This window comes from Sinocyclocheilus rhinocerous, unplaced genomic scaffold (assembly GCF_001515625.1).
Source record: "Sinocyclocheilus rhinocerous isolate Xijiao unplaced genomic scaffold, SAMN03320098_v1.1 scaffold348, whole genome shotgun sequence".
Classification (NCBI taxonomy): domain Eukaryota; kingdom Metazoa; phylum Chordata; class Actinopteri; order Cypriniformes; family Cyprinidae; genus Sinocyclocheilus; species Sinocyclocheilus rhinocerous.
This window is the reverse complement of record NW_015635025.1, coordinates 1,088,041-1,103,514: the sequence shown is the minus strand read 5'-3', so window position 1 is coordinate 1,103,514 and position 15,474 is coordinate 1,088,041. Positions and strand designations below refer to the sequence as shown.

The 15,474-nt window shown below is 39.7% G+C and overlaps 3 protein-coding genes across 5 annotated transcripts in view; 1 reads left to right on the top strand and 2 right to left on the bottom strand.

The window, feature by feature from the left end:
- The window catches only part of LOC107746155 (calnexin), a 6,046-nt gene extending 2,664 nt beyond the window's left edge, over window positions 1-3,382 (bottom strand). The window contains exons 1-8 of the mRNA XM_016560251.1: window positions 3,214-3,382; window positions 3,015-3,088; window positions 2,266-2,324; window positions 1,918-2,059; window positions 1,755-1,836; window positions 1,149-1,341; window positions 806-992; window positions 315-468 (exon numbers count right to left, since the gene is read on the bottom strand). Coding sequence (XP_016415737.1) covers window positions 315-468; window positions 806-992; window positions 1,149-1,341; window positions 1,755-1,836; window positions 1,918-2,059; window positions 2,266-2,324; window positions 3,015-3,088; window positions 3,214-3,273 — 951 coding nt within the window. The 5' untranslated portion in view covers window positions 3,274-3,382. The remainder of the gene's footprint in view (window positions 1-314; window positions 469-805; window positions 993-1,148; window positions 1,342-1,754; window positions 1,837-1,917; window positions 2,060-2,265; window positions 2,325-3,014; window positions 3,089-3,213) is intronic.
- LOC107746157 (vesicle-associated membrane protein 7-like) overlaps window positions 1-11,567 on the top strand; it is a 24,826-nt gene extending 13,259 nt beyond the window's left edge. The window contains exon 9 of one of the 2 annotated variants that reach the window (XR_001640662.1): window positions 11,556-11,567. The gene's annotated coding sequence lies outside the window, so the exon portion shown is untranslated. Of the gene's footprint in view, window positions 1-3,849; window positions 3,862-11,555 lie in introns of those variants that run through there. The other variant, XR_001640663.1, reaches the window with a different exon arrangement.
- Window positions 4,958-15,474, bottom strand: part of LOC107746154 (ribosomal protein S6 kinase alpha-6) — a 15,355-nt gene continuing 4,838 nt past the window's right edge. Inside the window, exons 4-16 of one of the 2 annotated variants that reach the window (XM_016560250.1) lie at window positions 14,612-14,682; window positions 14,322-14,410; window positions 14,140-14,204; window positions 12,002-12,104; window positions 11,786-11,910; window positions 10,274-10,396; window positions 10,083-10,172; window positions 9,843-10,001; window positions 8,535-8,696; window positions 8,363-8,439; window positions 6,339-6,456; window positions 6,006-6,146; window positions 4,958-5,937 (exon numbers count right to left, since the gene is read on the bottom strand). In XM_016560250.1, the coding sequence (XP_016415736.1) occupies window positions 5,809-5,937; window positions 6,006-6,146; window positions 6,339-6,456; window positions 8,363-8,439; window positions 8,535-8,696; window positions 9,843-10,001; window positions 10,083-10,172; window positions 10,274-10,396; window positions 11,786-11,910; window positions 12,002-12,104; window positions 14,140-14,204; window positions 14,322-14,410; window positions 14,612-14,682 (1,452 nt within the window). In that variant the 3' untranslated portion in view covers window positions 4,958-5,808. Of the gene's footprint in view, window positions 6,147-6,338; window positions 6,457-8,362; window positions 8,440-8,534; window positions 8,697-9,842; window positions 10,002-10,082; window positions 10,173-10,273; window positions 10,397-11,785; window positions 11,911-12,001; window positions 12,105-14,139; window positions 14,205-14,321; window positions 14,411-14,611; window positions 14,683-15,474 lie in introns of both variants that reach the window. The other variant, XM_016560249.1, reaches the window with a different exon arrangement.

The following is a 15,474-nucleotide window of genomic DNA, read 5'->3' as shown; positions in this document are numbered from 1 at the left end:
TTTAGGCACTCCGCTTCGCCCCTTAGCTGTTATAAATTCACTGTAAACCACGGCTTCTTGGGGCTTATTGCTTTAATTTGGACGTGTCAGTGAATTAAGTACTTTGGGTCACACTTTCTCACTATTAGCTAACTATTAACTATGAGTTTTGCCTCAATAAACTCCTAATTTGCTGCTTAGTTAGTTAGTAAGGCAGTTGTTAAGTTTAGGTCATGCAGAATAAGGCATTAATATGTGCTTTATAAGTACAGGTGTGCTAGTAATGTGCATTTGAATGCATGTGGAAGAACATGCGGTTAAACTGTTGCTCTCACCGTCTGTCTCTGGCCCCACGTGTCTTGTGTCCAGCGCCGGGCTACTTCCAGACTGTCGCAGAGCAAGATGTTGTCGAACATCACATCTGCAGTCAGGGACCACAGCTCAAAACCCACAGCAGAAACAGAGCTCACGGTGAACGGCTCATCTGACCTGAAACACACACACCACTGAATATAGGCGATCACAATTATGATATTATTGTAGACAATAAATATATTGTCTTATGTAGGCCCTGCATCCTTCAAATTGCTCTCTGAATCCATGCCTTTTCACATTTAAGATTTCAGAAAGAAAGAAATTTCAAATTAAAAAGTGCAATTATGGACTTTTTTTCTGTGACTTCATCTGAAGATTATAAAAGCCACTCATTCAACCAATTCATGCATTTATACACCAATCCAGAACTAAATATTAAAACACCTCACAGCTCATCTTTCAGGTTCGTTTGGTATCATGAAGAAATAATGCTCAGATAAAATCAGCACACCTTCGATGCTGCTGCGACTTTGTGTCAGAGGTCTGAACCGCGTCCACTAATGCAGCTCTTGCTGAATCCTCCTGTTCTTGTGCTTCGTGAGCAGACGCCGCTGACGAGAGCATGTCCTCCAACAGACTGCCTTTATTAATCAGTGTCAGGTCAACGAGGATCTCAAACGAGCCGTCAGGATACACGTCTGAGAAGAGAATGCTTTAGAACGACCTCATGCTAGACCAGACACTTTCCATCCAGTGCAGGATGTTTGCTATCAAAACGATTACCTGTTTAGTTTATTGAAATCGAAACTTACGTCAGATGCAAACGAACGTGTGAAATAAGACTGACTGCTCACTCAAAGTGTAGAGATGTGGACGCTGGTCAGTGAAATAGTCGCTGAGATCCAGCTCCGGCTGTCGAGCGTGTTTCTCCTCATATGTCCCTGTGACTGGATTACGATGACGAAAGATGAAGTGGATCTTGTGCGAGCTGCCGCATTTATCTGGACCAAACATTATCGTGTATGGGGTGGCATCACTGAACCGGCTCTAAAATCACAATCACTACACTGTTTAGGCACTTCTGGCACTACTGTTTCACTCTGTTTTTCATGATTTAAAGGGGTCATATGATGCAATTTCAAGTTTTCCTTTCTCTTTGAAAGATGAAGCTCGCGATTATGGTAAGGGGCGTTACATTTCCGACGAGTGCTTGCGGTGTTCGGCCAATCACAATGCACTGGGTCAGCTGGCCAATCAGAGCAGACTGCATTTGTCGGAAGGAGGGACTTTGTAGAAAAGAAGCGTTTGAGAGAGGCGGGGCATAGAGGACCTACAATAATGTACAGTATTTGAAAAATAATGTCAACATATTCTGTTACACCAAATACACAAAATAATGATCTTTAAAAAAGCATCATATGACCCCTTTAAAGCACTAAGCTAAAAACGTCAGACATTACCAAGCGGAGATCATCTGAATGAGAAAGCAGCTTGATGTAGGCTCCACCACAATCAACCCCCTTTGGGAAGAAAACTTCATACCTGCGGATGATTCAAGAGAAGATTTAGTCAAATGATTGAATTAGTGTTTAAAGGAAAGGCTGCACTGATCGAATGTCTTACTGTAAGCACAGAGGTTTGTCTGTGAAGTGATAGGTCTTCTTCAGGTACGTAGAGATGGCGTGGTGTTCACCGGGAGACTTGAGGACCAGGCCTCTGTTTCCTAATAATCTCAGCTCTCTAGACTCCTCTATAACCCACTCCCCTGTGCAAAACCAAGGCTTTCATACTGACATTCATTGGGTGAGTGAGCAGCCATGTAACAAGCAGGATGATATGCAGTACAGTTAGCATGCATTATTTATTATTGCATTATAAACCCCTTCAGAGCCGTCTGCTTCATGTGCAACGCTGCTACATTGTTTTGGCTATAAGATCCAACATTCTAATTTATTTGCACAAAATGCATACCGTTATATTTGAGAAGTTGCAGCTGCTCATCTTTCACTGCTTTGGACAAAACCCAGTTTCTTCAGTGCAAACAAGGAAAAACATTTGACGTTAATGAGCAAAGGCTTCCTACCTGGACATATCAGTCATCTAATGTAAACTACTAATATATATATATGTGAGCCTGGAGCACAAAAGCAGTCTTATGAATGAAGCGACATACACTATAGTTTCTACTCTTCAGAGCAATGATGACCACAAAAACTTCAGCATAGCAGAAACTCTTTTAAATGTGACCCTGGCTGGAGCACAAAAGCAGTTTTAAGTCGCTGGGGTATATTTGTAGCAATAGCCAAAAGTACATTGTATGGGTCAAAATTATCGATTTTTCTTTTATGCCCAAAATCATTAGGATATTAAGTAAAGATCATGTTCCATGAAGATGTTTAGTAAATGTCCTACCGTAAATATATCAAAACTTAATTTTTTATTAGTAATATGCATTGCTAAGAACTTCATTTGGACAACTTTAAAGATGATTTTCTCAATATTTAGATTTTTTTTTTTTGCACCCTCAGATTCCAGATTTTCAAATAGTTGACTAATCTCTTAGTCTGTACAAACCATACATCAATGGAAAGCTTATTTATTCAGCTTTCAGATGATGCATAAATCTCAATTTCGAAAAATTGACCCTTATGACTGGTTTTGTGCTCCAGGGTCACACATATAGTTGTATATTTTGAGTGAGAGACTGAAGGGAGCCCAACCTGTCCAGAGCTCCTGCGTCAAAAGCCTCAGCAAAATAAGCCTGCTCTGGAATCGCGACGCGTCTGTACGCGTTCTGACGCGCAAAGCGGTCAGTTTGAACATGTTTGAAAGGAAAAAAAGCAGCTATCTATAACACTACTCTCATATCAATACGTTTTACGTTCATTCTTCACAATGCAATATGAGCATTATATTTACCTGTGCTCCGCTGATGTGAGCCAAACACAGACAGAAGCCGAAGAGCAGACAGCGCATCATGTCTGAACGATCTTCGCGAAAGATGAGACACTGTACAGCTGTGATTTTAGCGACTGAGAGTCATATGTAGACCTCTTTACAGCATGATTTGGTAACGCGCGCGCTCAGCTTCCTGTATTTTCAGGTTATTAACGTGGACTTTAGCCTCTCCTTTTGAAACGCTGTGCCTGTGGCTGTAAGACGAGCAAGGAGTGAAGCATTTAAACAAGGAATAATTAACGAAAGGCAGGTCATTTATTCATTGCTCATCCGATGCGGCCACAACACCAGACTAATTCAGTAATTCACCTGTCCGTACACAATTATTCCGATTACGCCACTGTTACCACCAGTGTTGGGGAAAGTTACTTTTAAAAGCAATGCATTACAATATTGCGTTACTCCATAAAAAAGTAACGAATCGCGGTACTTAGTTACTTTTATGGAAAGTAATGCATTACGTTACTTTTTCTCATCTGGGCTGGACTTGCTTACTTGTTTTTAATATATATATATATATATATATAAAGTAATATTTTTGGCAATTGTACAAGTCCTTTCACACCAAAAGTGAAAAGAATGAGTCTCAGGCTGAAGGAAATGTAAATTCCCGTCTGTCCAGTAGAGGGCACTCACTCCTGATTTCCATACAGCAAAAGCAGTAATATTGTGAAATATTATTACCATTTAAAATAACTGTTTTCTATGTGAATATCTATTAAACTGTAATTTATTTCTGTGATCAAAGCTGTATTTTCAGCATCATTACTCCAGTCTTCAGTGTCACATGATCTTCAGAAATCAGTCTAATATGCTGATGTGCTGCTCTATTATTAATATTATTGTTGAAAACAGCGGAGTACAATTTTTTCAGGTTTCTTTGATAAAAAGTTCAGAAGAACAGCATTTATCTGAAACAGAAATATTTTGTAACATTATAAATGTCTTTATCGTCGCTTTTGATCAATTTAAAGCATCCTTGCTAAATAAGGGTTAATCTCTATAATCTTTCCCAAAAAAACAAAACAAAAAAAAACTATACTGACTCCAAGCTTTTGAATGGTATAGTGTATAATGTTACAAAAGCTTTCTATTTCAGATAAATCAAACAATCCTGAAAAAAAAATGTACTCAACTGTTTTAAATAATAATAATAATAGTAAATATTTCTTGAGCAGCGTATTAGAATGATTTCTGAAGATCATGTGACACTGAAGACTGGAGTAATGATGCTGAAAATTCAGCTGCACATCACAGAAATAAATTAGTTTACAATATAATCACATAGAAAGCAGTTATTTTAAATAGTAAAAATATTTCACAATATTACTGCTTCTGCTGTATTTCTGATCAAATAAATGCAGGCTTGCTGAGCAGAAGAGATTTCTTTAAAAAACATTAAAAATCTGACTTGGTGTAACTCAGATATTGTCTTGTAAACTAAAAAGTAATGCATTACTTTACTAGTTGCTAGAAAAAAGTAATCCGATTACGTAACTCGTAATTGCATTGTGTTACAAGTAGCACTGTTCATCACCACAAAGCAGAAGAGTTTATTCCTCAGGGCTTCAATGCTCTTGTGTGCAGAACTACTAATAAACAGCACCTCCGTTAGTTCTTTAGCGGCATTTTCGGAACGCCGTTTAGAGCTTCACTGCTTCGTGATTTTACTCAAACTTGACAATAAAAACACACAAGAAAAGCATCATGTCAATAATGTTCTTTAATGTCAATATGTACATCACCTGAAAGAAAAATAAAATCTTAAAAACAAGTGAAATAAATACAATATGATACAGTTTCCACAAAGTTGTATGGAATAATTTTTCCCTCCATCTGGAGCAGAGAGATGCGATTTCGTGGATTCAGTCTCATCTACATTCACTCACCTCATTCGACTTTATAAATATAGATTAATTTCTCCACCTTTTGCTCATGTACTTCCCATTCAACAAAAGGCAAAGAGCGGTCCGAGACGGGAACAGACGAGCTGCCGAGCCTCAGTGCAAATGTGCTCAGGGATCCACACAAACACATGATGAACGAGTCTATATACACCGAGCCGAAGAGACGCTAACACTGAGTGCTTCTGAGGTAATGCCATGTGCTTCGCAACACTAAGGGGACAGGAAGTGGCTCACAGATGGAGAACGGCGAGGAATGTGCAGGTCACAAGCGTATCGTGCGCGAGGAAAACCAAGCCTGTTTGTGATGCTCTAGACAATTCAGCACATTTATCATCTCCTTTCAGCTCATGTGGGAAAAACTAGACATCGTTTCACCTGTAAAGCATTTAGAAGAACGTCTCGTACCACATACTGGAGAATTTAGCGAAAACTAATCCTGATATACAGGAAATCTGCGGGATTGGGTTGTCACGAAATGTTCTTAATGGTCCAACAAACAGGCTTCCTGTACTCTCTGCACAAACTACACGAGCTGGACGTTTCTTCGTGAGCTCTGGGTCTCGGAGCGAGAGCATTCAAACACGTGATGGAGCTGGTGTTCTTCACTCTCCCAGAGAGAAACAGAAGCTCGAGACGCGCGTCAGGCTCCTCAGGACATGTCTGCAGACGTCAGCTTCTTCATGCTCCTGCGCTGAGCCAGACTGGAGGCAGCGACCGGCTCCAGAAGCGGCTTACACGTCTGGTGGTTGAGCGCGGAGTACGTGGCAGCCATCGCTCCCTGCGAGAGACACACACGACACAGTCAAGCATCGCCTCAGTGTCTGAGGATCGAGAAGCGTGCCGTACCTTCACCAGATGAGGCGCCTCGTGGCGAGTGAGCTGGAAGTGTGGGTTCTGGTCGCGGCAGGCGATCCACGAGTGCTTCAGCACCTGTTCTGCGGAGTACCGCTGGTGAGGGTCCACATGCAGCATATGAGACAGCAGGTCCTGCACACAACACAAGCTCTCAAACATCACACTCGCTTGATGCCGATCTGTGCACCACCACACAGACACCGTTCATTCAAACTCTGCTCCTCCTCAGCTTCAGTTTAAGGACTGTGAACTAGCGCTCTACTGACGTCCAATCAAACACAAGCACCACTATGGATTGTTTTATTACGTATCATAACTACCTACCTTCGAGGAGTCGGACACCGAGTCCCAGTTTCCTCCGCTCAGGGAGAACTTCCCGCTGCCGATGCGCAGCAGGATCTCCTCCGGCGTGTCGTTGGGGCCGTTAGCGAAGGGTGTGTACCTGCACAAACACAGGATTCAGCACATTCACACGTGCTTTCATTCATTCAGCCAAATAAAGAGACTTATCTGGCTAGTTCAGAATCCATAGCCAGGTTTCCATACAATGTTTGTTTGTTTAAAAAAACAAAAACTAATGCATCCAATCATTTACCAGTATGGAAACAAACTCCTTTTTGCATAATGTAATAGAAAACTGGAACAAAGTTTAAGTTGTTCCAGAGCAAATTAAAGCACTAAGCCCCGTGAAGCCGTGGTTTACAGTGAATTTATAACAGCTGACAGTTAAAACCCCCTTAGCTGTTATAAATTCTCTGTAAACCACGGCTTCACGGGGATTACTGCTTTTATAAAACGGTTATTCCATATACGTAGTACGGTTTCACAAAATAAAACGGAGCAAATAAAGTGTAATGATATTAATAAAAACATTATTCTTCCACCAAACAATGTAGCTCCTCAGAAACAGTTGTGGTTGCAACAAAGTGGTTACCGAGCAACACACAAACGTAAACAAAGGTGTACGTTACTTTGTAGAGTAATTTACAACAGCTTCGAACGTGGCTTAGCCAATCAGAATCAAGCACCGGAACTCTCCGTTTTATAACATGATTTTAAAAAGCTGAAACCCAGTCAAGAAGCAATTTATTTCATTTCAATTTTTTTTTGTTGTTAATGAAAATGGACTGAAAAGACTCCTAAAGCTGTAATGTGCCAGACTGTATATTAACGCTGAAGTAATTAAATTAGTGTGGTAAGAACAAGATGCACCTCTCAAACAAGCATCATTCATCTGTATTTTTGTTACTTCTTGGATTTGATGTTTTTTTTTGCTTATTTCGTCAAATTAAAAAGTTAAAATGTTTTATTAAATTCAGAAACGACTGATCTACAGGCTTATCAAAAACAGAAAAATAAAATAGCCAATTGGTTAAAATATCTATAAATCTATATAACTAAAATATCTATATAACAAATAAAAATTAGATAACAAACAATTAAATACTTTAATAAAATATAAGTTTTTTTTTTTTTTTCAAATGAATGAGGAAAATATATTATTAAATATTTGCATCTGTAAAACATTGGGTGCACTGTCAAAAACGTTATTTATATCATTTTATTTCAAAAGGATGAGGAAAATAAACTGGGCTGTATCCAAGGAGTGCATCTTAGAATCATTATCTGAAAATGTTAAATACACAAGTAAATGTAGTTTTTAACTGCATCTAAGAAGAAGAAAAAAACAGCAGATTAATTTGGTGTTATTTTCAAAGTGTATTAGCACAATGTGCTCTCATTATAAAAAGAAAGTTATTAGTATCATTTTGGAAAATAGACCAATTTTTTTTCTCAAAACAAACCTAAATGAAAAACTACTCATTTTGAAAAGCTGCTTTCTCTGCCACATCAAACCACAGCTGTCCTGACTGCATGCTCTCAGCACTCATCTCCATTACTCTCCATTTCACAGAAACAATTATTTTTAAAGTAAAAGCAGTGGAAGCAGTGTGAAGACAGCGAATTAAAAAAAGTTTGCAAAAAACTTTTTTAAAGGGGTCATATGACGTTGCTAAAAAGAACATTATTTGTGTATTTGGTGTAATGAAATGTGTTTATGCGGTTTAAGGTTAAAAAAACACATTATTTTCCACATACTGTACATTATTGTTTCTCCTCTATGCCCCGCCTTTCTGAAACGTGTCGATTTTTACAAAGCTCATCGGTCTGAGCGTTCACTTTTATAAAGAATATCTCTTCGGGTTTGAGACTTTACAAATCTTCTGTATGCACGAACAGCTTTTAACACGCCAAAGACAAAGGAAAACATGAAATTGCATCATATGACCCCTTTAAGTGCATTTTCACTGTCAAAACCAGATGGAAACTGCTGATGTCACACAGACCCCGCCAGCATGGTGTAGAGCAGGACTCCCAGACTCCAGATGTCACAGGCGGCGTCGTAGCCCTGCCGCATCAGCACCTGCAGCACATCAGAGACACGCGAGCGAGTGAGTGAGGGCCTGTCTGCAGCTCGGACGCACGCCGGACATTCAGTGCTCTGCACATGATCCTCACCTCAGGAGCCACGAAGTTAGCGGTGTAGCAGGGAGTGAGCAGCAGCCCGTTGTCTCCTCGCAGCTGCTTGGCGAAGCCGAAGTCACAGATGCGAATGGAGTCGGGGTTCCCCGAGTCGTCCATGTAGAGGATGTTGCTGGGCTTCAGGTCTCTGTGCACCACCTGCAGGAGGAGAAGATCGTCACCACACACACCTGCAAACGCTCTGCTGCTCAGGCCAGCGCTCCAACCTGCACTCCATAACATCGTTGGCTGATATGGATCAATCAGACTGTTAGAATCAGTTAAGACTTTGGTGACATCTGATAGCTCAGGATTTGCTCTGAAACTGCTAGAGCTACTTTTTCTGCACTACAGTATTTCAATTGTTGTTATATAGTTAAAAAAAGACACAGTATTTACTTAACCAAAACATTTTAAAGCATGCAAAATTACATGCAGACTTTGGACTACTGGGGTCATCAAGCATGGGAGCTCTGAATACGAAATGCTGCACGAAGCGTATGCTTTCACGAGTCCAGACTGACACATCAAGTCAAGGTTTTAGAGAGGAGTGTCATTTTAAAACGCAAATCCAATTTGCATCATAAAAGCAAGCAACTGTCCTCATTAAACATCAAATACTTGAATAATTCACTGAATCCCCATATACAGTTCATGTAATGTTCTTTTTCATGTATAGTAAGTTTAACAGGATTACTGAGATATGCACAGTTGTCCTGCACTTCATTAACAACAACAACATGCTTGATTATTGTACCATCATGTCATGTTCAGCTGTTAGGTACAGCCTCGTTAATCAGAATTACAAATCGATTCAATTAAACTTACACGACAATTTGGACAAACCTTTCAAATCTGATTTTCTGAAAGAATTTCCAAATAAAAAATTTTTTTTCCCCACTTTTAATAATTAATTTCCTGGATTATTATAGGTAAAACACTCACAGTTCTTTGCAATCTTAACACATCATTTACATGACTCGTGCAGAACTGATGAGATATTGAGAGCTGGCAGATGGGGGAGAATAAATAGTAAAAATGAACCGTATTTTACAGTAATTATGTTTATGACTGACATATATACAGTAACTTATGCTTGTTTCAATAATTCTCAACCAGTGACCACTAGAGGGCCCTATTTATAGAGTTTTAGCTTTTAGTTTTAATTACTTTTTCTTATTTGTAAGTCGCTTTGGATAAAAGCGTCTGCTAAATGACTAAAAGTAAAGTAAAGTAAAAGCTAGCAGCAGCTACTGATTGGTGAAGTTCTTCTGGTAAACACGTGGATAGAGTCTGGTCTCTCACCCCCTGGCAGTGCAGATAGTCCACAGTTTTGGTGATGGTGTAGAGCACAGCGCTGGCCTCTCGCTCTGAGAAGAACTTCTGTCTGAGGATCTTATCCAGCAGCTCGCCGCCCTTCATCAGCTCCGTCACCAGATACACGAAGCGGCCCTCGTCGTACACCTGACACACACACACACACACACACCTGAGTGAGCCACGCACACTCAGCTGGAGACCAGAGACCAGAGCTGCTTCACTCACGTCCTTCAGCGTGATGATGTTGGGATGCTGGCCGTACCGCATCAGGATTTCGATCTCCTCCGACGGGTCGCGCTTGCTTTTGTCAATAATCTGTTTAACACCAGAGCAGTGAAGCATTAGTGTGCATGTATCACAGCATCTTGTAGGCCAGACTGACTGAGGCATCAGTAATGATTGGTTTGAGGTCTCACCTTTACAGCAAACTCCATGGCAGTGACTCTGTGTGTGCAGCGTTTGCATATGGAGTACGAACCCACGCCGATGTCCTCCTTCAGCTCGTACACGTCTGCAAACTGAGCCATGCCTCCGTGCATCTGACACAGCACACACACACATATTTACATACATATATATATATATAAACAAATACTACATACTAGGGGTGTAACATTTTCAGTACGGGTCTTTCGGTTCGGCATGCATGTGTACCGAACAAATACAGCGCTGTTTTAACCACTGGAAACGTCCAGTTTTATATATTGTTACTTTTGATAAGAAACAAAGTCTCATTTTCAAATTATGTCCATTTTGTCAGGAAATTCGAACAATAAATGCGACAGATCGCTGTATAAACGCTTCAGTTCAAATGGCAGCGCGATCATCCCTTCCTCTTTACTACTAGATTTAAAGGCACAATATGTAATTTCCGCCGCTAGAGGGCGCATATTCAAAATAAACAAAGAGACAAAGGCGTAGTTTGATGATGCTGTGACTGAGTGTGGAATCATGGGAGTTGTGGTCTTCATCCCCACAGCCGATGCAATCCGACGGGACTCGGGCAGAAATCATGTTCATGGATGAGCTAATGATTTATTAACGTAGTAGAATGAAGCAGGTGAGGCTGAAAGCCGTCGAAGCGAAACGAGGCCGCTGAACGAGCGCGACACACAGCTGGAAAGCAGCGGAGCTTTTACGGTTTTTGGATATTTTAATAAAAAAAATCTTACATATTGTGCCTTTAACTTCAAATAAACATGAACGAACATCTCATGCATCATGTAATCGCTCAATCAGTGTTTCAACCGTGGAAAGACGGCAATAAAACAGCTTGTAACCAAAGTGTAGCATTTCATTAACTCAAGTCATCAGTGTCCACAGCTCGTTAGTGCGCTATAAATAAAGTCTAGAGAAGAGCACTTCGCGAAATATTAGACTATATACTCATTACATTTTACTTTACCTGCTAGTGATGTCTTAATTATTCAATGTATGTTTAAATAAATCTGCTATGAATCAAGTTATGAGAGCCAATGTGAAAATGATTATATTTCAACAACAAATAGAAATGTTATAATTTAGAAGTTAATTTAAAAACTGCATTATGTGCAATTTACATGTTTGCATATACATATATTTTTAAGTTGAGTGTTGATTATTATATTTAAAAAATAAATAACTGAATTTAAGTTTGGGCTCTGTTGTTAAGTGTAACGTTATATTAATGTAAAAGGGCTCACTATAGAAACTACTAAGAAAATTAAAATTATAATTAAATTTATTTAAAGACAGAGCAATTAAAAAAAAAATTATTAAACCACTGTTTAATAAAAAAAATAATAAAGCAAGCTTTTAGTTTTTCCCCTTGCTGTACTGAAACAGTGACGTCAAAAGCGAGGTACGTACCGAACCGTCATGTTTGTGTACCGTTTCACCCCTACTACACATAACCTAGTGAACTATAAACAGATAGATTAGTGGTTTACCTGCACTATGGGGAGAATGTTGACCAGCGGGGCACTTCTGCTGTCCTCCAGAGAGACTGGAGCTACAAAACTGAAGCCTTTGAAGAGCTGGTGAGCGTTTGCACTGGGGGGAATGCCTGGAGAATCTGTCAAACACACACAAAAACACAACTCAAGCCTTCAACGGCATCTCCAGCAGCAATATCTGAACAGCACTAGCTCTCGTCTCCATTGTACCTTTGGGAGTTTTGGCTGTGAATTCTGGGTCGAAGCAGAAGGTGTCGTCTGGTTTCCCTGCAGCAGGTTTGAATGGAGGCTGAAGTTCTCTTCTGTACAGTTTCTACAATCACAAACAATAAACACATGCTATACACTCATATAAAATATGTTCCTCCTGCCACATGTGAAAAAGGTAAAGACTGAAGTTAACATGAATCAGCTTTAACAACCCATGGTACGTGTGACAGATCTCTGAGTCAAGCAGGACATTCTGGACTGGATTTGGTTTCTAATGATAATGGAGTCAGAGCTGAAGGTGAGTTTGCAGTGGACAGTGAGGCCTCTCCACATCCTTTTCAACTCTTATTTGCTAATAATACTGTTACAGTCTTCATCACATTTTCAGAAAGGCTGCATTACCTACAGCAGTAACCTAAAAGAAACACTAGTAAGATACTCATCTACTGATTAAAAAAGAAGAAAAGAAGAAAAGCTGTTTCAGAGGTGGAGCGAGTTACATTTTAATTGAAGATCATGGTTTTCTTTTTTTCTTTGGAATAAAATAAGATGCTTTTACATGTACAGACTATGCAAATTCAAGCACATCTTTCTGTTTAGTGCTTACATGTTAGAAAACACTGGTAAATCAGCCACGGCAATATCTCAAGATTAGAAGCAACATTATTATACATTATCAAGCTCAGTTTTGACACTGTGTGCAAACAAAGCCATAGGATTAATGGGTTGAGCACAAAAGGTTAGGACGCTCTGACATAACAAGGCTGCTGTCAAGCAGTGCGTCAAAATGAAATCACTTTGATTGCTGTTGCGATGTGCCTTCAGTTGATTTACATTTACATTACATTTAGTCCTTTAGCAGACACTTTTATCCAAAGCGACTTACAAATGAGGACAACAGAAGCAATAAAAGTCAACAAAAGAGCAATGATATGTAAGTGCAAATGACAAGTCTCGGTTAGCCTAACAGTACACGTATAAGGGCTATCAATCGATTAAAATTTAACCGTGATTAATTGCACAATTGTCATGAGTTAACTCGTGATTAATCGCAACTTAATCGCACATTTTTATCTGTTCTAAATGTACCCTTAAATTAATACTTTTCACGTTTTTAGTACTCTAATCAACATGGGCATGGACAAATATGGATGCTTTATGCAAATGTATGTTTATTATTAGTGAAACCATACTCAGCATAGAGCATGAAGACTAGACATGTTTCATAGGTCATAGATGTTTTTCAAAGAACATGTTCATGTCTATTAGACACATGAAAACAGAAATACCAGGTTCCCATTACTTCTTTCTTTGCACCGAGCAATTTACTTACACAAGCCTGTTTACATTATTTGTAGGAGGGGCAGCTCACTTCTTCTGAACATGCAAAATGTACATTTATTATTTATTAATACATTTGTTTGCCTCTCTGTGCCCACATACTGTAATTTGATGCAGCCAAATTCTCAATAAAACTATTTTCCTTGTTATATTTTACTGTTTCTGTTGTCAAGACAACCTAAATAATATAATATAATAATAAATAGTGACTGAAACGCTGCCCATTAAGACTACATAGCTCTCCCCTTCCAAGATGTTAATCTGCACAAAAATCCTGATTATCATCATTTCCGATGCGCTGCTGAGCTACTCCAGCCAAGTCAAACGCTTGTGTATCAAAATGGTTTTATTCGTAAAAAATTGGACCAAAAAAAAAAAAAACTTAAGTCCATCTGAACAAATAAGTTTTAAATGTATGAAGAGGCAGAAAAATGACACAAAGCCATATGATGTTTTACTGCAATTTAACGGGGTTCATGCATGAAAGTGGCTAAAGTCTGCACAGTAAGAGCAGGAGCGTGAAGAGGCTCAATATGATTTGATGCTGACTAAATGTAATCTGTGACTGATGGGATCTCTCTGGGAAGTGGTTCTTCTCCTCTTCATGGTCAGTGGATCAGCATTTGGTGTTTCAGGCGCTCCCGGCTCTCATTATTAGTCAAACACAGCTTGATTCGGCAGCCACACACACACACACAAACAAACACAAACACACACTCACACACACGCTCAATGATGGAGGATGAGGCACTCTGCTGAGAGAAGTGTGTAATGCTGTAATGCTAACAGATACTTACATTCCAGTCGATGGTGGAGAAGAACGCGTGACGTTTGATCTCCTCTACTCCGTCAGGACCGGCTCCTGGAACAGAGCGCTTATGATGATTACACCACAGTCTGCTTATATTCAAACTCAACAAGCCACGGCCTAGTGCTGCCTTGCATTCACAAAACATGACGAGAAACGCAGGTGACTCACCTAAACGATTTGATGGATTTCGTTTGAAGAGCATTCGTAAAAGACTTTGTGCTTCCAAACTTAAAAACTGTGGCATTCCCAGCTTTGCTCTGATGTGCAGCAACAAACAGGGAAAAAAATACAACATTACCAGCATTTTATGTGCGTAGTCATCATGATCACTGAACAAGTGAACTGTGCTTGAGTAAGTGTTTCCTGCTGGTTCTTCAGTTTACAAGTCAGTTACATTGATAAAATATCTGACCAATCAAACATCACACAGACTGGCTTGTGTTAACAGCCACACTTACTTAAGAATCATGTTCATTGTCTCGTTCCGGTCTTTTCCTTGGAACGGTAATGTGCCGGTCAGCATTTCAAACTAGGGGAAAAATAAATCAATAACCGTCAAACAAGGTAAATCAACCAGACACATTTACTCGGGTAATTTATCAAAGCACTACTGTAAGGGAATCCAATGTGTGACTGTTCTCTTTCAGTCAATTCACTTGGTACAACACAGATATCATATCCACGTGCCACACTAAACACGCCTCAAATGTCTCAGTGCTTTTTTTGGTCCATGCAATGAAAGTCAATGGTGACCAAAACAGATTGGTTAGCAATATTCTACAAAATATCTCCTTCTGTGTTTCGCAGGAGAAAAACTCATACAGGTTTAGGACGTCGCGAAGGAGAGTAAATCATGACAGAACTGTCATTTTTGGTGAACTGCCCCTTTAATTCAGTAACCGCCAGACCATGACAGAGAGTGCAAAACAAGAGCACAGACAATAACGCTAATACACATCGATCTTCTGAAAGCACATTTATAGGATACATGTAGGCCTGGGCGATAAAACGGTATCAATATTTATCGACGGTACCCCTTCTTCGATATCGATATAAAAAATGTTCGATATAGAGCACGATATAGGCACGTACTATGAGTGACGCAGACAGCACACAAACACATGCTGAATTGAGTGCTGTGCCTGCCTGTGATGAGGAGATTGTGAATAAAGAATGAATATTAGTCGAATTTAAAATAAACATTTGCATTTGAATGTTAGGTGTACATCAGGGAGCGTCATCAGTGGTGCACGAGATGCGGTGAGTGATGTAAGTGACGTTGTTGCATTTGAATGTTTTGTTAGTCTAGCCCACGAGACGC